The following is a 21,031-nucleotide window of genomic DNA, read 5'->3' on the forward strand; positions in this document are numbered from 1 at the left end:
GTTGCATTATGAGCTGGACTTTGAAATTGCTTTGGGATATTTCCTGCGCCCCGTTGCGTCACGATGTTCTCAAGAGTACGGAGTATATACCTTCTTACCACTTTGATAAACTGAAATTGTTCAAACTTGCTCGAACGTATCACGTTATAATTTCTATATCACTACTTCGTAAAAGATGTCACACTAAAATTCCTTTTCAATTGGATCATTTTAAGGGCGGTATATGCTGAAAGGTTGTGAGGTTTTGCGGCTGCTTGAATAGATGTAGTGAGTTTGGCCATCAAGGTAAGTTGGTTTTGCAGAGCTTTAAGCCTTTTGCGGAGCTGCCACCGAGGACCTTCGACCTTCTGCCAACCTGCGCAACCAGCTCCGAAGCGCCATCCCTCGTCGTCAAAACTCATTCAATGGACACACTAACTTACTCCTCCCTCGTTCGCGAGTATTTGCTCTAAACTCCGAACTTCCTCGTTCACCCGCGCCTACAGACACGTCCTTCCCCCTCTCCTCCTCCCTTTACCCACTTACCAGAACACACGGAAACGATGAAACCCACCCGGCCCAAAGGTGGCGGTGAGAGCGCCACCGGAACCCTTGCGCCAGGCCAATCCCCGAGCTCCGAATACCGCCAGATCAAAGCGCAATGGGCCAATGCGCAGCTCCTTGCGGAGGAAGAGGCGCGCAACGCGGCGCGGGCGCGGCAGCAATTCCGCCGCCGGACAAGGCCGGGGGCAGCGAGTGAAGAGGAATTGATGAAGGCTGTGAAGGATAGGGATGCGCAGAGGAATAAAGCGAAGGAGAAGGAGTTCACGATCATGCATAGCGGTGTTTTGGGGCTGTTGGCATGGGTACTGTGAGTATTTGGCTCCTTTTTTCCTTTTTTTTTTTTTTTTTTTTGCCCCCCTCTTTTGCCGTTTACTCTTCGCCTTCTTGGTTCTGCGCTTCATCGGTAAATGGCTGATGGTGGAGATGATGGGATAGGTTTATACATTTAATTGGGATATTCTTTTTTACGAAGGGTTTCCTGCTTACCCGGTTAGTACTGAACACCAAGTCTGAGTGTGCGGTGCTCCCGTTTGATACGCCAGATGCCAATGTGCGTTCTACGTCGTCCGACGAGGGATGCTGGCACCCGAAGTCATTTGATAAAGCCGTTATTGTCATCATCGATGCCCTTCGATACGACTTTACCGTTCCTTTCCGGCCTACCGTCGAGGGACAAGAACCCCATTTGTTCCACCATAACATTCCGGTGCTGTATGAGACCTCTGTCGAGAAGCCAAACAATGCATTCCTGCTCCCATTCATTGCGGACCCGCCCACTACGACCCTGCAGCGCCTCAAGGGCCTTACGACCGGGACACTACCCACGTTCATAGACGCGGGCTCTAACTTCGCTGGAACTGCTATTGATGAGGACAATTTGGTGGCTCAATTACGGAGCGTTGGTAAACGGGTTGTTCACTTGGGAGATGACACATGGCATGCGTTGTTCCCCGGCTATTTCGAGGAAGATCTTACGCATGCGTATGATTCGTTCAATGTCTGGGACCTGTTTACCGTCGACAATGGGGTGACGGAACACATCTTCCCACTCGTACACACTGAGAATGCGACCAAGTGGGATGTGGTTTTTGGGCACTATTTGGGCGTTGACCATGCTGGACATCGATACGGACCCGACCACGCGGCTATGGCTGCAAAACTGAAGGAGATGGACGGAGTAATACGACAACTCATGGAGAGTATCGACGATAACACTTTGCTCGTCGTAATGGGTGACCACGGAATGGACTCTAAAGGAGACCACGGCGGCGAATCGGACGATGAAGTCGAAGCAACTCTTTGGATGTATTCTAAGAAAAAGATCTTCGGCCGCATGGGTAGCGACTCCATGGAACCCCCCAGAACAGCAAAGGAACGCCCTGTTCCCCAAATCGACATCGTTCCGACACTGTCTTTGCTACTTGGTCTTCCGATCCCGTTTAACAACCTTGGATCGCCTATTGAAGAAGCCTTCGCTGGCCCTGACGGCAAGGACTTGAGAAATCTGGTCGCTGTTAACAGACTTGCTTCTGCTCAGATCCAGCGGTACCAACGCGAATATGCAAATGCTCGAGGAATGGATCAGAGCCATACTTCGGGGCCGTTGTCGTTATGGTCCCAGGCTGAGGATGGATGGAGATCGATTGAAAGAACTAGAAACAAAGACTCAGCTGCCCTCCGCAAGATCTATGATTCTTATCGTGAGTATCAGAGAGACACGTTAAACGTCTGTCGGGCTCTCTGGGCTAGGTTTGATGTCCCGAGTATGATTCTGGGGATTGGAATCCTGGTCGCTGGTATTGCGGTCCTGGCATTTTATGCTCGGGCTATTCGGGGCGATCGAACAGATATTACTTTTCCAACGCTGAAAAACATTGCCGCTGCGACCGCAGTTGGTGCTGCAGGGGGAATAGGATCAAGTACAATGGCTCTCTTGCAGATGCCACTAATTGAAGGTGGAGCATTAGGGGCCGCAGTTGGGGGAATTCTTGCATCTCTGTCAACTGTGCTTTGGATTCCAAACAGAATTTCGTCACCGTTGCCGCGCTCCTTATGGAGTTGGTTGGCCGTTCTTTTCACCGTTGCTCAGTCTGTGGGATTCGCTTCCAACTCCTACACCATCTGGGAAGACCAGATCCTATTCTTCTTTCTCACCACGTTTGGTGTTTTGGCCGCAATTTCTTCTTTGAGACAAAAGGCAAAAGAGGACAGAATACTTGGCTTATATCATTCTATCATATTCGTTGCTCTGGGAAAAGTAGCATCCCTCTCGCGGCTTTGCCGAGAAGAGCAGATGCCCTTCTGCAAGTCGACGTATTACGTCTCCGCCACATCCTCAACATCGGCACCATGGCAGCTCTTAATCCCATTTGCCCTATCGCTCGTCCTTCCTTCGGTCATTCGATCCTACTATCAAGGAACGAAATCCTACGAAGGCTCTGCCATCTTTTGGATAGGATTCGCTTTCCGAATAGGATTACTTCTGGTAGCTACGTACTGGATGCTAGATGCGGCTGATGATGGCAACTGGCTTGTTATTAAGTCCAGTACGATTAAGTCAATCAAGGTCATCCTGGCTCAAATCATCCTTGCTATTGCATTTGCCGCTGGGACCACGACATTTGCCTGGGCGAAACCGTGCGTTAGTATTGCTATGACACCGAGTATCCAGTCTAACGCCAAAGCATCTGTGACAATTCTTGGATACGCTAATATTTATGGAACCCGCTTCTTTATCCTTGTTGTGAACTTCGCCCTCGCCATTATTCTCTTACAGAAGCCAATGGGTGGAGGCACAATTGCGCTTCAGCTCTGGCAGATTCTCTCCCTGCTCGAAATTCTCGACACCAACGGTCTTACGACGAGCAATTCGGCCATCGGACCCGTTATGCTAGCCATCCTCGGTTCGTTCCATTTCTTCACAACCGGCCACCAGGCTACGCTCAGCAGCATCCAGTGGGAAAGCGCATTTATCCCGCTCAACTCTGTCCGATATCCCTGGTCCCCCATCCTCATCGTCTTTAATACCTTTGGCGCTCAGATTCTTTCCGCGGTCGCTACCCCGCTGACGGCCTTGTGGAAGCGGCCCATCGATTCACGGGGTCCGCAGGTGGTCGATGGGGTGACGAAAAGGCCCGAGAACTCCACCAGGCGCCTTCTGGCGGACGTTGCCCAAGCAGCCACTACGCATATTCTCTATTATGCGACCATCAATCTAGCCACGACGATGTGGGCCGGATGGCTAAGACGGCATCTCATGCTCTATAGAATCTTCTGTCCGAGATTTATGATGGGAGCCGCGTTGCTTATTGTCGTGGATATTGTCGTGCTGTGTTTCGCTGTTGGCGGAGTGAAGTGGAGCACGATTAGTGTCAGCGATGTATTTGGCTGGGGATAAAGTCCGCCCAGATGGAGGACAGATTTGACTCCGGGGGCGATTGGGATAGAAGAAGCAATCTGCTAATACTATATACTCCTTACAAGGATATTTATTTTGGGAAGGATGCTTAGAAGGATTCTTGGATTGGCCCTGACTGGTCTTCCTTATATTGCTGCAAATTAGATGTGTGTACTCCGTATATATGGTTGCTTCACCCAGGTGTATAACTAAAATTTATTTTCTTCATCACTTTCACTTTGATCGAATAATTTCCTATGGCAATCCCCTTAAGACTCCGTGTCTCTCTCTCACGGTGAAGTCACCGAAACGTAATCCCAACCCTGAGTAAGCACGGACTTATATTCTCCCGAAGCCGATTCCTTCCAAGATATTACGTGAGATTCTCGGTTTGCCTTTGAGCATCGGTTCAAGCGAAACAGCGGCACTCAAGGAGGCTTGACAACAGCTCTCTAGTCGCGGTTTATTGCCTCTTATGCCTGGATATTGTTGTATTATACCCATTGAAACATACTCTCAGAACACACTTCCGTTTTTGATCCTAAACCAAACGCGATAACCGCCCCGAGCACATCGCGGCTACATATCATATCCTGCCACTTGGTTACCTTTGCCCTGAGCATTACTGGACTATAAGCGAAAGAAAAGGGGGGAAGAAAGGATATAAACTTAGGTTCATCTCCAGATTCTGGGCATGTCCTCAAACGTCGGCCTTTCCACTCCGCGTGGAAGCGGAACTTCTGGATACGTCCAACGCAACCTTTCCCTCCTGAAGCCGCGCGACCGAAGCTATGGCGCTCCCTTCCAGCCAGACGCGGATGCCGACGAACGACCCACATTCAAGCAGCGACAGCCGGACAAGCAGATCCTAGAACATGATCGACGGCGACAAATCGAAGTCAAGATCCTAGAGGAGAGGGATAGGCTGGAGGAAGAGAATGAGGAGTTGGAGGAGCGTGGGGAGGAAGCCGACGAAGGTACCGATGGTGAAAAGGGTGCTAGTGAACGGAAAAAGTATAAGTTATCGGAAGAAGAGATCGAGCAGAGACTTGACGAGCTGCGCGCGGGGTTAACCAGGGAGCTGGAGGATGAATTGGCGGGAAGATCTGGTTCGGATCCGGGGGATAGAGATCGTTTCCGTGGGGAGAAGAGGAAGCAGGGCGATTCTGGTGGTGATGGGAGGGGCAAGAGGCAGTTTAAGACGTACCAGGTGCATGAGTTGGCGGAGGCGAAGATCGAGGAGAGTGAACGGTTTAGAAGGGCGCTGGGAATCAAGGCCGATGGAGAAGATTCTCCGAGGACTGGAGGCAGAAGGAGAGATTGGGATAGGCCGGGTCGAGAGGATGGGGGAGATGGGAGAGATGGGAGGTATAGGGAAGATAGAGAAGAAAGAAATGGCGGATACAGACGAAGATATGACAGGGACGAGCCAAGATGATATGAAGACAGATTGCTTTTTTTTTTTTTTTTTTTTTTTTTTTTACGGCGTTGGTGGCGTTTGGACCGCCATATTGGAGCGGTCTTGCTGGCGAAACCTGGGGCGATTGGAATTATCTAACCGAAGTTACCTGGTGACACTCCTTTCTTTCCTACACCCAGAGTTGTGAGGACATGGAGCGGACAGCCGCTGCTTCACTGTGAGAAGACGACAGTGTTTGACGAATCATGATAATAATTTATATCTGACACTTAAAGTGACCACCTTTTCCCGTGCTAAAGAGCCTTATCAAAACCAAAAAATACAACCGACATATAAGCTTAATTCTATCGCTAAACAAATCGTTCGATCACCCATCCTTCTTTTCTATCCTTCTTTTGAATTACCTTTTTTGCGGGTAGAGGCCATCCTACGCTCCCGGGCTCTCCAACCATTGAAGGGATGACCCAGCATTCCCTTCTCTCGGGTGCACCTCCCAGAGAATCCGTCTTTCCGATAGGTTTTCCATATTGGATTAGCGGCGTACCCTGTGCTAACGCCGACAATTGCAAACCACTGACAGGGGTCAAGGGGAACATGCGTACTTTGGGAACGTCACCAATGTACGTCGGCGTTGATTGCTGTAGGTGTGAGTACACCAGATATTGAGGAAGTTCGTTGGGTGATAGTTTGGCCAAATTGGATGAAGGATGAAGATATACAGCTTTCTCTTCTAACTCCTTTGCCCGTCCCTCTCGGGATGCGAAGAGGGTAAAGTAGGGAACATCAATGGCTCGTTTTGGCTTCCGTTCCATTACTGGAGGTACGGGTGCTGTATCTGCACGAATTGCTATTTGATCAATGAAACCCGCTGCAGTTATTTGCTTTAACGCTCGGATTTTCTTGTCTGATGGCTCGGGCAGGCGAGATTCGAAGGAACCAAGCAAACCAGGTTTATTCACGCGGACCAACTCCGATAATTGGCGACGGAGCTGAGCGGCTTCTTTCATTGCATTCGAACGGAGGAACATCTGTGAGCAGAATGACTCTCCATCAGGGGCGTATGCGTATGCGCAAACCGCAGCAAGGAACTTCAAAGTATCAGCTTTGTCGTCATACTTGCTAAAAATGCGATGAGCTTTGTGGTAAGCTTTCTTTCGGTGCTCTCTAGCGGTGTCTTCAAGTCGGTCAGCATTAGTATACACTTTCTTATCATCATCCCTGGACAAAGGTGACAAATCAAGTTGACTTTCTTGAACGAATAAGTCTGAGACAGCTAAAGCTGCGACCATCGCAATAACGTAGGGCATACAGCCATGCTGGTGACCGATATGCAGCATCTTGCCAAACCTTGGGCTCAGTGGATATAATGTTAAGTGGCGACCAATGTCTGTTATTTGACCGTCCGATGCCAACGCGCCGAGGTACCGAAGCAAACTTTCCGCTTTAGCTAGCGCAGCACGATTTGGTGGTGTTGGGAATGGGAAATTAATGACATGGTGCAATCCCATACATTTCATTTGCAGAACTACGCCCTCTATCGGCGTCCGAAGGATTTCCGGCTCGGTATATTCTTGGAATGCTTCCTCGTACAGCGCCGAGGAATATAGCCTGTAGCAATGACCAGGCCCAGTTCTACCAGCGCGTCCAGCACGCTGACTAGCACTAGCTTTACTGATCCATCCAATTTGAAAGCTCTGTACGCCTGTAGAAGTATCATACTGCTTCTCTTTGGATCGACCACAGTCAAAGACATATCTGATTCCAGGGATAGTCAAACTAGTCTCAGCAACGTTTGTCGCTAATACTATAAGTCTCGAGCCTTCTGGCACCGGTTCGAATATTCTGAGCTGTTCTTTCGTTGGCAGTTGTGAGTACAGAGGCAGGATATGGACTTTGGTCGTTGAATCCATTGCCCCCTCTTCTTGATCAAACTCATCTTCGTCCTCATTATCGTCGAGTCCTTCGATTTCGATATCACTTGCATCGTCTTCTTCGCCCTCAAGCCTCAAATGTTCTTCACCAAGCTCAATATCTTCAGCTTCTATAGATGCTTCTGCGGCGGATATTTGAACCTTTGCCTGTAAACCATCGGATGCATGGGTGGACTTTAATGCTTGCCTGAGTCTCTTTGCGAGCAGCTTGATCTCGCCCTGGCCGGTTAAGAAAACAAGAAAGCCACCTGGAGGAAGTTTTCTATGACCTCTGCAGATCTTGCGGTATGCCTCTTCAACGTAATCTCGATGAGTCCGGCGTGCAAAGTGGACAGTGACAGGATACTGGCGACCCTCTGCTTGAACTAAGGGCGGTGTTCCCTGTTTGAACAGATTCGGGTTTTGGATGAAATCTGATATTCGGAGGGTAGCAGACATAATGACCAGCTTCAGCGGTCTTACGGATGGATTGTCTGCACTCATGGATTTCCTCAGGTCCACTATTCGACTGACCATACCAATGAGTAGATCAGTATTCACACTTCGCTCGTGAGCTTCGTCAATCACTATAATGGAGTATTTGGACAGCGAGAAATCTTGCGCTATTTCTCGTATCAAGACACCGTCTGTCATGAACTTGATTGCAGTCTTGGTGGATACAGTGCTGTCAAATCGAATTTGATAAGACACTCGATCGGAAAACTGCCCTAATTCCTCACCCACTCGTTTCGCCATACTGACCGCTGCGACCCTTCTCGGTTGTGTTACACCTATCATGCCGGGGTTGTCACTTTCTGGGTTTCCATACCCTGCTTCAAATAGAAATTGTGGAAGTTGAGTGGTTTTTCCACTTCCTGTTGCCCCCCATATCACTATGCATGAATTGTTATGGATGGCCTCCATGATTTTTTGCTCTTCTCCGACTACTGGCAGCTTTAGACGAGCTTCCTGGATGTCATCGGGGCGGCTAACGTTCACAGAAAAGGCTTTTCTGTCGAGATTTGCCTGGCTTATTTGAAGTTCTGGCGGTAAAGGCTCATCTTCAACTTGAACGGTAGGCCTCGTCTCCTTAATTGCTTGCGACACTTCTTCCAGAATGGGGGCAGGGAGGTGGTGCGTTGGCTTGAAACCAGCGGCGTCGTTGATTTGCTGCACAGCCCAGGCCTTGAATGCAGACTGTCGCGGACGAATCTTTTTCTTCAATGTCCCCTCGTTTTCCAACCCAGCAGAGGTTTCATCGTCCTCATCGCTGCTCTCATCATCGGACGGAGAATCATCTCCAGACACTTCTTCGTCATCATAGTCACTGCTCGCCTTTTCATCTGCATTTGGCTCTGCGTCTACAACCGCGGCCGATTGTGACGCTGAATCCTCAGAATCGAACCCTTCCCACTCGGGCTCATCCTCCTCAACTGGCTCAAATTTTCGGACACGTTTCTTCCGCTTCTTGAGTATAGGGTAACCATCTGGGCCAATCTCCAAAGGCCGCTTTAAACCACTTCCCATTCGTACATTTGGAGCGACGGCTGAAGCCAGGACGTCCCTAGAATTCTTCCCTGCACAGAGGATGGCCTCATCTTCAGAATCGGTTTCGCCAGTACTTTCTTGTGTAGACTTCGGCCCTCCGACGCTAACGGCTTCCTCATGCACTCCATTTCGGATGTGGGTCTCTTTCTTTTTCTTGCCTAGGTTCCGTGAGCTCTGAAGCTGAGAGGTATCTATCTTGGATTTGGCGAGCTTCTTGATAAGTGCCTGATTCTCGTCCTTTTTTAATTTGTTTTCCTAACACATACGGCCAATGTTAGCTCACGAAGTTCTCAGTTTGAACAAAAGCCAAACGCACAATATATTTATCCAGGCGCTTCTGCTTCTTGCCAGATATTTTCGGCTGTTGCGCTCTCAATTCTTCCCTCAGAAGTCTCATCTTTTCTTCCCTCTCCACCTTTGAAACCTGCAGGACTTCGGCGGCATTTGTATCCTCTTGTGGGAGAGCTGCTTTGCCCTCCCTAGCTAGAACTTTATGTTTCCGTTGCCTTGGAACGAATTTCGGCATTTTGAAGAGTAGAGAGAGTTACGATCGGCTAACCGTCGGCCGTTGTCTCTCCGCCGCTTTCATCGAAAATTCGACATATTCTGCCAAGAAGGGCGGTGAAAGCTAACGAGTTAAGCTCAGGAAGCTCCGCGGGCCAGCCCCACACGGCCAAACCGCCGCTGAAGTTCCGCCACACCGCAAGCGAAACACCACGTCCAAGCCCGTCAACCGCTGTAGTTTTCGCTTTGCAGGCTGCGTTGGGTTGCTTACTTTGTCGGCGACTTGATAGGTCCTCATGGACGTCCTCTCTGGCAATCAACCCGCTCCGGGAGAAATGGAAAATCTCCCGTTTCCAGCACAAACGAGGCAGGCTGCTGGAGTCATAGGGGGCGTTCAGACAGACGTGATGGCAGTATCTTTTTCGGATAAGATTCTAGTGACAATATCGCAGAATGGGAGACTAGCGCATTGGGTGCGATTCCCAATCTAGCCGAATTCTCCTTGAATACTGACATATGGCAGCTGCACGTCCCTCTCGAAAACACAAACCCTGGTACGAGCGGCTACCATACGATACCCGACGAAGGCGACGATAGCTTACTTCCTCTTGCCGAACTGACAGCAACAACGGTGCTGGGCGGACGCTCTGGCGAGTTGGAGAGCATTGGTCATTTATATGCTTGCCAGATCGCCAACGCTATCGCAACGAAGAACCCGAGCGAGAAAAGGCTCCTCGTTGTGGGCCTTGGATTGGACAAGCTGGATGCGGACCGCGACATTTTCTTTGGTATTATCGACCTGGTTCTGCGATGCATATGATGATGGAGAAAGATTTCCCCAAATTTCACTTACATCTTCCCCCTTTAACGCCCACCGTTCGGTGCTTGAAATGTGGGGAGTTTAAAATTCCACATGTAAGATGAAGTAGATCCGCTTCCAAGTCGTGGAATCTGTCCATCTTTGAGGCTGGCAATTATTTACGCCGGGAGATGATTCGACATTCGACAGGCTTACATTTACGCACATAAGGAAAGGAAGTAATTTTCCAGCTTCCCGGTCGTACTAGTGCAGAAGCGTTATAAGTGGAAGCATCACAATCAGAGAGACTGAGCGCTACGAGATCTTAAGCAATCCCAAGGGTGTCTAGAGGAGATTCTTAACAATTTTTGATGGGAGTATTGGAAGCTATGATTAATTCTTCTACGATCTCTTGAGCTGTCTTTACTGCGATCGAGATCGAGTTGCACCAGAATGCGCTTGTCATAGAACTGCGTCATGGGTTCATAACTATGTATAAAGGTATTACACAGAGCAAGAGTAGAGTATTATCAACTATTATCGGTAGATTCATGGAAAAGAAACTCTAGGAGCAGGCTTTTCACGAGCTTTAGCACGGACTTTAGGCAGTCTGTCTCTTTTCTTCCACCAGACGACCACGCGGAAGCTTGGCAGTGGCTCGATCACGTGCAATGAAGGGCGGAAATGGTGCACCCGCTCCACGCGCCTGGAGAATTGTTTGCCTGGTTAACACGGGGGTCCGGGAGTTTGGAAAAGGCGGATGTTTCGTCAATTCTGGAAGATGTCCCCATCACAAAACATCACAGTTTTTGTTAATTAGTCCTCTGAAGAAATGTCTTATCCACCCCCTGGCGGCTCTTTCTTCCCTGGCCAGACACCGCTGCAAGGCGCTCAACGCCAGCAAGCCCGTCCCGTCTCCTCCGCTGCCACGTCGCCAGTTTTTATCAAAGCAGAGCAGCATCCGCAAATACCGCCGGCTCACTATCCGAGTTACGTTTCGCCGCACCAGCACCTCCAGCCTCAGCCGTTTCCCGGGGGTCCGCCCGCCGGAACTTACCCGCCCCGTCCAGCGAACCAATTCCACCCCGCTCCGCCAAATGTGACTTTGCAGTATGGCGCGGCCGGCGCCGCTGTTCCTGCCACACCCGGGCCCTATTACAGCCTGCCAAATCCGTCCAATATATACCCTCCTCAATACCAACCGCCTCCTCCTCCTCCGCCGCCACCGCCGCCGCCGCGGCGACCTACACCTCAGGCTCAAGGCCAACCCACCCCATCTTCAACAGCATCGCCATATCCCCGAATTCAGATACGTCCGCGCCCCCCATCGCAGATACAAGGGCCATCAAGGAACACTCAGAAACAAAAGTCTCCGGTACCTCTAGCTGCCACTGGTGACCATATGCAAAGCATGCGCCCTACCCCCTCGAAGCAAACTAAACTAGCGAAAGCGCGCCCCAAGTGTGAGAACCAGTCAATCGACTATCAAGTACTCTTGCTATCCTTGGCAGACGAATACTTTGACGCGGCCCATAGTCAAGGGACTATCCTAGCTGCCTCCCGCCAGGAGGCCGACATCGAACAATATCATAAGCTGATTGCGACAGGGCTATGCTGCATTGAGGCAGTCCTGAGGGTGAGCTTAAGATTGCGGAATTCCTATTCTTCGTCGGTGAGTGGAAATGTACTAAGTGCTGTGTTAGAACTGGAGGCTGCAGCCCCGAACAGAAGCTCTTCTTCGACTTCGATATGCGCGTATACTGTATGAGGAGACACACAATGATTTGGAAGCTGAAACTGCATTGAGCAAAGGGGTATGTACAGCTTTGGCGCGTGAGTGTTGTCGATTTGGGTCGCTAACCCCGTTTTGTAGATCGATCTCTGCGAGAGGGTACGAGAAGATATCAGTTCGGATGTACGGGTTACACGCTAATTCGTCAGCAGAATAAAATGTTTGACTTGAAATATAGCATGCAACAACTGTTATGTCGAATACTATATAAATCTAATCCTAAAGCCGCCATGAAGGCCGTGGACGGCATTATTCGCGACGTTGAAGCGTATGCATCTCCCAGACTATTTTGCAAAGCTATCTCGCTCTAACTTCTGTAGATACTGCCATACCGCTTGGGAATATGCCTTTCGCTTCCTACGAGTCACGCTGTCTCTTTCTTCTCCGTCCCATCAAGACTTCGTGGCAGCGCTGCATAACTTACAAAAGATAGCCTCCATAGCGAATCGCGTTAGGGACAGAGCGGTCGTTGTCGCTTCCGCAACAATTGAAGCACTTGTTCATTTACAGCAGTCATCAAGTGGCGACTCCATTGAGCAGGCGCAGAGAGCTATCGCAATAGCACGGAGCCATCAGCTCAACGAAAATGTCGCGGACGTGCCGCACATTAGCACGATGATTCAGATCATTGATATATGCTGTAGTGTCCTTGAATATGATATTGGCCAAGCTTCCCAGAAGTTACAAATTCTTCAGAAGAATATGGATCAAAATATCAATAACCCCCTTTGGCAGGATGATGGATCTTTTTCAATTCCCCTAAGCCGAGAAGCTGTTAAAAATTCTGTGGTAGAATTTGGGGATATCCTTCAGGCGGAGAATGGCAAGATGGTGCTGGTATTGAACTGGCTTCCGGAACTTGATCTCTATGCCTTGTGCTACTTTCTTAGTTCCGTGACGCTGAGCGCAAAGAACTCCCAAGATGGGCATAAGGCTGAGAAATACTTACAAGAAGGATTGCGGATGATCCGAGGTACGTGAACACTTCCCAATCTTGCGCAAGGACCCTGGCTGACGTGCAATGTAATCAGGCAGTTTTGAGTCTCCGCAAGAAGTATCTGAATCTCTCATGTTTGCCAGCGCCCGTCTTCACTGGCGGAGACTGCTTTATTGCCATATGCTCCTTCAACAAATATTTCTTGCCTGTGCCCGGACGGACTGGCAATTAGCAAACCGTACGTTGAAAGAAGTTCAAACTGCTTCTGCAGAGCTCGGCGACGGCTCACATGAGACCATCTACTGTCTCATACAGTATGCAGCTGGCGTAATATCTCAAGCCACAGGAGATTTGACCAAAGCTCTCGCAATTTTCGAACAACCTATCTTCTATTTGTCGCAATCTGTCAACAAGTTAAGCCGTAACGATCCTCGTCGTGATACTGCAATTCTTGCCGGCCTGAACTGCGTGCTTATTCACCGTGACCCCTCTCGACCATCATATTCAGATGCTGCCAAGACCTTGAGTGCCCTTGATCCGTTTTGCCAAAACAGTCCGAACAGATACGTTCAGGCTGCTTATTCTTTGATAAGCGCCACTATTCAGACGGAATCCACCATGCAGACAAAACGCAATCTTCATCAGTCGTTGCAAGCTGCTACAGCAATTTGCAACAGCCAGGTGACTTGTCTGGCCCTCACCTTTATGAGCTGGAAGTACTTCCGCGGTGTGGTTGGTGAGCAGTCGGAGAAAAGCGCTATGGCTGCCAAGGCTATGGCAAGAAAGACGGACGATAAATTATGGATTAGCGTGACGGATGAGCTGCTCGCAGAGACGTTGGATCGGCAAGGGAAAGCAAGTGAAGCTGTTGCTTTGAGACAAAAAGCAGACAACGATTTAGCGAAGCTTCCTCCAGTTTTAACAAAAACTGATAAACAACGGCCGGGCCAATATGGCTCAACTACTGAGATGAAGATGAAAGCTGTTAGAATTTAAGGGCGCACCGGCTGAACGGAGTTCTAGGTTGGGAGTTACTGGGGCTTTCACAGCGTATCCTTACGGGAATAGGTTTTCCGAAACTATAAAGCACGGAGTATGTTCTGACTTGCCGAATCGAGTTGATATCCAGAGTATAAGTATATGAATCTTCCAGAGATTATTATAAGCACACGCAAGAGCGACGGATAACTTAGTCCGTGACCATAGATGCCTATTACTTGCAAATCTTCCCCACATCAATGTGCTTAATCTTGAAATGATATAGTGGCATCGTGAATTGGAAAAAAAGAAAAAAAGGAAAAAAAAAAAAAAAACCTATATATGTACACACATTAATACATCGAGCATAGACGACAGTGCCGAAGAGTAACAATAGATGCAAAAGGCCCGCCAATTCCCAAAACGCCAATTCTTTTCGCCGTCCTCGGGTCCATCGACCTCGAATAAACACCATGCAACATGTATATGGGTAAACGGGTGCAAATACACACGCATACGCATACGCACACGCAACAATGGGGGGAAAAAAAAATCGGCACAAACACAGAAAATGCAATGATTTAAGCCCCACGAAGAATCTAAATTAGGACAATGGGACGGGACCATCCCAAAATGCAAGTCCAACTCTTTTTCAAGTTCATCTTTGAACATCTTTTCCAAGTTAACCAACGCCACCCCAAGCACCCCGAATTCGTCTCGCAAGTTGCATATCCTTCTGCATAATGGTGACTCTCTTAGCGTGGATCGCGCAGAGATTCGTATCCTCGAAAAGATGAACTAGAAATGCCTCCGATGCCTCTTGTAGAGCCTGGATTGCCTGCGATTGCCATCTAAGCTCTTCACCGACTTCGGATGGTAGCATCTCCATAGCAACCTCTCGAACAAGGCGTGCAAAGGGGAGTTTGAGAAGAAGTAAATCCCATGAGCGTTGGTATCGTCGGATTTCCTTAAGGGCGACTGTTCCTGGATGATATCGGTGTCTTCGCGTTGGTGGGAGAGGATCACCCGCTAGAAACAAGAGACTGGGTTAGAAATATTTAAACCGGCCGGGGTGGTGTCCACGCCGGGAAATAAAGAGCGCAGCAAGGTGTCACGTACGTTGTACGTCCGACTGTCTGGAAGATGTCGCTTTCTCAGCTCTTCCAGGGCCTCCTCCTCCCCCTCCCCTACCCCTCCCCCTTCCTCTTCCTCTTCCTCGCTGTCCTGCTGGACTTGACTTTCCTCCCCGAGACGAGGACGCTGTCCCAGCCTCCGGTGCTGCTGGTGAAGAGGCGGGCGCTGCATCCTTTGAGCTTTCCGCCTGACCACTGGTTCTTCCCGTCGACCCTCCGGGCACGGTTTTACGCCCACGACCCCTCGGGGCCATTGTGTATGGTTAACCTGATATCTTGTGGACGTATATTAAAAGGTAGCCAGGTCAGGAGGTTTATCGGACAATCGCGTCTCAAATGTTTTCTTCGCGCATGTGCAGTAAACAAGGAAGGATCGCGAACTCGCGCAATTGCTGAATTGGGAGGTTCGGAGTTAATGTTAGTCAGCTGGAGCTTGCGCCGTGCTAGGTCAATGAGGGGATGGGTACGGAGTATGTTCTTAAGGAATTGAAAGGAAAAAAAAAGCTTCAGGCTCGTGAATTGCGGTGGTTGGCGATCCCCAGCCATCGCGAAAGAACGCGACGTTTTCTGCACTGCGCTGCCTCTGATTGGCCGCACAGTGGCTTTTCCTAATTAACGCGAAAATTCACGTGTAACTGCACTAGTACAAATATGGACAAGTGTTTCTACGGGACATTTTTAATCCGTAAGAACGGATAAATATTATACCGATATCCAATTAGTAAGCAAGAGTCTGCCATTACGCCATGCGGTGTTCAGTCGGAATCGCATTGAATGCCAAAGGACAGCTTGCTATTCTTTCGCATTTGCGTTTGGGCTTCTTGCCGTCTTCATATGCCATCTTCAGAGCTGGCTTCGCCAATTGCCTCGTTCTCTGTGTTTAGTTATAAGCTGTCGCACCGCCATACGTGTTTGCCCCTCAAACCAAATATTAGGATATCCGCCATGGCCGCGATTTGGGGGAATGCCGGGCAGCCAGGCCAATTTCCTCTGGAGCAATGGTTTTACGAAATGCCACCTTGTACGAGATGGTGGACAACTGCGACAGTAGCAACATCGGTTCTCGTACAATGCCACATCTTGACGCCTTTCCAGCTCTTCTATAGCTTCCGAGCTGTGTTCGTGAAATCACAGGTGAGAATTTCCCGCGTTTGCTCGATTTATAAAAGTGGTTAATTAACTGCGTGGTTTCCGATTAGTACTGGCGCCTTATTTCGAATTTCCTTTACTTCGGGCCACTAAATCTGGACCTCTTATTCCACGTCTTTTTTCAGCAGCGGTACTCCCGCCTTCTCGAAGAGTCATCAGGCCATTCATCAGCGAACTTCTCATGGATGCTTCTATACGCTACCATCGCCCTCCTTACTCTGTCCCCCTTCCTCTCTGTCCCATTTTTGGGACCCGCACTCTCCTCGAGTTTAGTCTACATCTGGGGACGTCGAAACCCAGACACAAGGTTGAGTTTCTTTGGTGTCCTTGTTTTCACTGCGCCATACCTTCCGTGGGTGTTGATGGCGTTCAGCCTTATTGTGCACGGTACTATCCCTAAGGACGAGATATGTGGCGTCATAGTAGGCCATATTTGGTATTTCTTCTCGGATGTTTATCCTCCTCTTCACGGCGGACATAGGCCGCTAGATCCACCCGCGTGGTGGAGACGATTGTTCGAAGGCAGAATGGGTACAGATAGGAGGCAAGAGGATCGAGGGACCCATGCCAGAAATCTCAACAATGAATTTGCAGCAGCCGCAGCACCGGAGGTCAGATAGTGTCGCCCTGAGACGATATTAACCTTCCAAGTACCCTGCAACAACTAGTTGTTCACCCCAACGCCTTGTAGGCGTTTGACTTTTGTCTGAAATTTTCGCCTTCATCTCGACCATTTCGTCTATGAAAGTAAGAGCTGCGTGGTCAAAAGGAAGGTTGGCATGGGGTCCTTTGTTTTTTAAGCAACGAGAATCTTTCTAAAAAGCGATTTCGATATCATACAATGGCGTTACCACCCTGGTTTTGTATCAGCACGATTCCCACCTCGGCGATGGCGTTATCCTGGGAGTCTGGCTTATATTTGCATCCCTCTTGACTTTGGTCATGCTCAACATCTTGCTATCAATAGAGAGAGTACCGTATCGTCTATTTTTGTTTCTTTCTTATTTTGGTTTCTATTATGGAGTACAGGGAAGTAATCGTGCACTAAATCATTGCTTTAGCACTACGGAGTGTGAATTCTCCAGGTTTTGGGGTTCGTCCTGGAAAATCTGCTTTATATATATTGCTTATCTTTGAATTGAAGGGTTATCCGCTACGTGTTTCCATCTAGTTCGTGTCATTATACGTATGTTTGGGATTTCTCGCGGAGACGTAGCCTATCTATATGATTGCGGCGCTGTCAGTCAGATCCGAGAGGTGAGATTAGAAGTTCAAATCATCATTATGGTGTTTACGTTATTGGCTTTACGAGGATTACCCTGATGCAATGTTTAAACCGACGACCTACGCTTCGACGTCAAAACTGGAAACTTGGGCAGACGAAATGGATCCGGATTTACAATGCTTCGCTCGATTTTAATACAGATGCATGATCCAAGTACTGCTTATCAGACGATGGGGTATAAAGCAGATATCAACACCACGGGCAAAGCAGGCCCATGGCCCAGCTGAACACTACTCCAATCCCATGTAACAATGCCTTCCACCCGCAAATCCCGAAAACAAAAAAGAGATGGGTGCATGTAACAAAAGGAAGTACGAAAAGTGTTGGAATATTCGTTTTCTTCGTTGTGGCTGGATAAAAGAGAATGAAAAAGAAGAGAATACAAGACTTAGAAAGTTGAACTGATTAATATGCATGTACGGTAGAATATAATAGTTAGCGTGGATGGAGAGAGGCATTCGGATTAGCCGGAATCAGGGGGGAATCGCAGAATGCAAGAATGCTTTTGAACGAGGAAAGGCCGGGCTAACGAATTCAAAGAACAGAGAGAAACGAAAAATGAAAATGTGGCTCTTAACTTGTTTCAGCTGTAAAAAAGGGTTAGGAAGAATTGGAACTTGATGACCTGTTCGCAAAAGGCGAAGACTTGCAGATTCGGCCTGGAAGAAACTTCCTCCAAGAGAACTGCAGTAGAGAAGCCAATGTCAAATGCAGGACTCGTTATCAGTCTGCTTTGACAGAACTACATAAAGAGAATGAGGTATTAACACAGGCGCTGAAAGGAGAGAACTAGCTGACGTACCTATATATCCGTCGAACAAAAGCGTACGCCGTTAGAAATCCCACGGTTCCCGTCAACAAACCATAAACGGTGCAGCCGAGGAAGCTATATCCGAAGAAAAGCAGGCTCGAGACGAATCCTCGTATATGGAGTCTCGTTAAATAGTACCAAACACACAAAAGGAAGATCCAAAGAGCGCTGCTTCCTCCGGTAATGAAGCTCTGCCACCACCACCGGTGATTTTCGGCGCTTAGCTGGCAATAGGTGGCTATGATCGTGACTTGGCTAACAGTGATTATCAAAACTGTGCACACCACGCTCAAATAACCGAAAACGTAGTAGTATCCACTCTTATCCTGCATAAGGTTCCGGAAGACAAAGAGCAATTCCACAAAGAGAACGGCGAACGGTGGGAGCCCGGTCAGAAGGGTACCTCGCACCGTCCTCAAATACCAAGACTGGGGCGGAATCTGTCGCGGGATGGCATTTGTGCGAGTAGGGTGTTCCCACGGTGTTGTTCGCTCATATCCGTACCAGCTTCCGGCGTAAACCAAAGGAACTTGGATGAGAAGCCAGAGGGCAACAAGGCCAACTAGCGTGCTAAATGGGATTGCCGTACTTGAAGCCTGGGCCCAGACAAACAGATTAAGGAAAAACACCAAAGCGAAAATCAAGCCTGGGAAGAGCAATGCCGTCTAGGATACATTTGTTAGTACTACACCAAACCAAGCAACATGATTTCATCGGGACGTACTACAAGCGTATTTTTTTGCCAATTCCTGCCACCGAATGTCTTGTATAGTCTCCCTGAAAAGTAACCCGAGAATGTGCCGGCGAATACGAATAGACCCATGCCGACACTGACGAACCCGCCTCTGAAGCTAGGATTCAAAACTCCGATACAGCTCAAAGCGAGGAGGCCGGTTGCCATGAAGAGGAGTTGCATTCCAGATCCCACCAGAGGCGCCAAAAGCCCGCTGTACGCGGGCACGCGGAACACATCGCCATGAAGGCGTTTCCATGAGGCCACTTCCTCTACCTCGTCATCGGACAAACGGTCCAAGTCATCGTCGCCGCCTTGCTCAAGAAGACCGCTAGACGACTTTTCGTCTATGCGTGGGGTTTTGGGAGTTCTAGGAGTTCGAGTCCCACTCCTTGAATTACGAGAAGATAGCTTTAGTTTCCCTTCTTCCAGGGATCCTTCTCCACGCCCTCTGCCTTCTCCCGCAGTTCGACCCCAAATAACAAGCACAACAAAACCCAGTACCGCGGAGATCGTTAATGAATTCAAGATCGCAAGCCAGTGCGTCATCTTTCCATCTTGATGGCTATAGAAATATAGATCCCATCGGTTTGACCACCTGATGCTCTCATCCTTCCGGAAATAAACGGAGTACGAATATGTGATCGTGATGGAGGCGCCGTCATCAACATCGTCGTCGTTTTCCGGCAAGTATGACGAACCTGGATATTTTTCTGCCAATCGGGTATTGTTCGGAGCGATATACAGTTCCAGACGTTCTTGCTTTGCGTGAACCTCTTGTGGGCATCCGTTGGCGGAACGCTGAACATCGCCAATGCTTTTAGGGTAAACTTCGAATCCGACAATGACTTTCCCACCATGCGCGCCCGCCTTTCCTGGTGCGCTCCGCCAGCGGATCACAAAAGTGAAATGGTTGTGGATAAAGTACCGGGGCGAACGGCTAGCGGGGGAGAAATCCTTGTACCCAAGCTTGAAACCAGAGGAATAATATCTCTTCGATCTATCGACCGAAACAAAACTCGTTGCACCTGGTAGATTGTCCATGATCCATTCCACCATATAGCCGTCTGAAATAAGATTCTTTGCGCGTTTGACGTCCGTGCGGTCGATCTTGCGGTGACATAGGAACTGGCAAGCGACGTCTTTCCCCATGATCACTTCAAAATCGGAATTCCTGATGCGATCGCCACGCAGAACCTCGCCGAGATTGAGAGAGATACTGTGGCCGCTGGCAAAGGGGGAGCTGGTGTGTGTCTTGCCACTCGGGGGACAGACAAACGGGAGATCGAAATACGCATACTGGAATGGGGAGTGATCCGAAAAGATCTTGTTCACGAGGACGGGAATTCTCTCGTTATCGCGGTAGCTCCGTATTGAATAACCTTTGAGGATATCGCCCAGTCAGCCATTCCCGTCTCGTGTGCCAGGGTGCGGAACTTCCAATTGGTACTTCGCAGTATGAATGTGGCCCTTCTCACATACCAGGAATATAGAAAGCTCGAGCAGTGGACAGGAGAAACACGAATGCAGCCAGCATGGGCCATACGCGAATATCGAGTGCCATTTCGATAGGCTTTTTTTTGGTGGGTGCCGGGGCGGAACGAAGTTCAGAAATTCGGCCCGTGGGCGGTTGAGGCCGCTGAGATATATGATGGAGTAACTCAAGCTAGATGTTGGACACAAGTACAGGAAGACGGAAGATTGGACAATAAGGGAAACGATCAGGTGTTTGGGCGAGAGCGAGCAAGAATTGAGCGAGTGTAATCGGCGACAAACGCCGGAAGTCCGGGGTAAAACGATAGAGAAAAAGGGAGGATGATCAACGGTGGTGTCAACGCATCAACCCGATGGCAAGATGCAAGATACCATTGCCAAATATCTGCCGACGCGGGAGGCCGAGGGACGGTGACGTGGGTTACACGGCGGTACTGAATACAGGGTTCAAAGACTGCAGACCCGCATGGAGGGACGGCCGCTCTCAGGGATGATGAGGGTGAAGGTGTATGAAGCAGTAATTAATAAGTTATACAAGCGTAATTTGGGGAGTTGGCGACAAGAGCTGAGACGCAGCCATGGATGCGCCCATTTACCA

The 21,031-nt window shown here is 49.1% G+C and overlaps 8 protein-coding genes across 8 annotated transcripts; 5 read left to right on the top strand and 3 right to left on the bottom strand.

Moving 5' to 3' along the window:
* Positions 1 to 542: 542 nt before the first annotated feature.
* GPI13 (mannose-ethanolamine phosphotransferase gpi13) lies at positions 543 to 4,144 on the top strand (the record flags this gene model as incomplete). The annotated part of the gene is made up of 2 exons (XM_003072096.2): positions 543 to 850; positions 979 to 4,144. 2 exons carry the CDS (start codon positions 543 to 545, stop codon positions 3,938 to 3,940), a joined length of 3,270 nt encoding a protein of 1,089 aa, XP_003072142.2. The 3' UTR covers positions 3,941 to 4,144.
* A 490-nt stretch (positions 4,145 to 4,634) lies between these two features.
* CWC21 (RNA-splicing factor) lies at positions 4,635 to 5,394 on the top strand (the record flags this gene model as incomplete). Its single annotated transcript, XM_003072097.2, has 1 exon — positions 4,635 to 5,394. One exon carries the CDS (start codon positions 4,635 to 4,637, stop codon positions 5,376 to 5,378), a length of 744 nt encoding a protein of 247 aa, XP_003072143.2. The 3' UTR covers positions 5,379 to 5,394.
* Positions 5,395 to 5,710: 316 nt separating this feature from the next.
* ECM16 (putative ATP-dependent RNA helicase DHR1) lies at positions 5,711 to 9,344 on the bottom strand (the record flags this gene model as incomplete). The annotated part of the gene is made up of 2 exons (XM_066125482.1): positions 5,711 to 9,073; positions 9,135 to 9,344. The coding sequence occupies 2 exons, from the start codon at positions 9,342 to 9,344 to the stop codon at positions 5,711 to 5,713; spliced, it is 3,573 nt and encodes a 1,190-aa protein (XP_065981565.1).
* A 194-nt stretch (positions 9,345 to 9,538) lies between these two features.
* D8B26_007275 (uncharacterized protein) lies at positions 9,539 to 10,585 on the top strand. Its single transcript, XM_003072099.2, has 2 exons — positions 9,539 to 9,795; positions 9,846 to 10,585. Exons 1-2 carry the CDS (start codon positions 9,619 to 9,621, stop codon positions 10,140 to 10,142), a joined length of 474 nt encoding a protein of 157 aa, XP_003072145.1. The 5' UTR covers positions 9,539 to 9,618; the 3' UTR covers positions 10,143 to 10,585.
* A 368-nt stretch (positions 10,586 to 10,953) lies between these two features.
* On the top strand, positions 10,954 to 13,846 carry D8B26_007276 (uncharacterized protein; the record flags this gene model as incomplete). The annotated part of the gene is made up of 6 exons (XM_066125483.1): positions 10,954 to 11,757; positions 11,825 to 11,935; positions 11,995 to 12,012; positions 12,066 to 12,181; positions 12,234 to 12,886; positions 12,945 to 13,846. 6 exons carry the CDS (start codon positions 10,954 to 10,956, stop codon positions 13,844 to 13,846), a joined length of 2,604 nt encoding a protein of 867 aa, XP_065981566.1.
* CSE4 (centromeric DNA-binding histone H3-like protein cse4) lies at positions 13,574 to 15,215 on the bottom strand (the record flags this gene model as incomplete). Its single annotated transcript, XM_003072101.2, has 2 exons — positions 13,574 to 14,857; positions 14,948 to 15,215. The coding sequence occupies 2 exons, from the start codon at positions 15,213 to 15,215 to the stop codon at positions 14,511 to 14,513; spliced, it is 615 nt and encodes a 204-aa protein (XP_003072147.1). The 3' UTR covers positions 13,574 to 14,510.
* Positions 15,216 to 15,906: 691 nt separating this feature from the next.
* On the top strand, positions 15,907 to 16,730 carry D8B26_007278 (uncharacterized protein; the record flags this gene model as incomplete). The annotated part of the gene is made up of 2 exons (XM_066125484.1): positions 15,907 to 16,095; positions 16,161 to 16,730. 2 exons carry the CDS (start codon positions 15,907 to 15,909, stop codon positions 16,728 to 16,730), a joined length of 759 nt encoding a protein of 252 aa, XP_065981567.1.
* Positions 16,731 to 17,484: 754 nt separating this feature from the next.
* On the bottom strand, positions 17,485 to 20,902 carry D8B26_007279 (uncharacterized protein). Its single transcript, XM_003072102.2, has 4 exons — positions 20,422 to 20,902; positions 18,931 to 20,321; positions 18,198 to 18,871; positions 17,485 to 18,137 (listed from the first exon to the last, which is right to left on the bottom strand). The coding sequence occupies exons 1-4, from the start codon at positions 20,501 to 20,503 to the stop codon at positions 18,119 to 18,121; spliced, it is 2,166 nt and encodes a 721-aa protein (XP_003072148.2). The 5' UTR covers positions 20,504 to 20,902; the 3' UTR covers positions 17,485 to 18,118.
* Between the last annotated feature and the right edge of the window lie 129 nt (positions 20,903 to 21,031).

The sequence above is a fragment of the Coccidioides posadasii genome, chromosome 4 (genome assembly GCF_018416015.2).
Source record: "Coccidioides posadasii str. Silveira chromosome 4, complete sequence".
NCBI lineage: Eukaryota > Fungi > Ascomycota > Eurotiomycetes > Onygenales > Onygenaceae > Coccidioides > Coccidioides posadasii.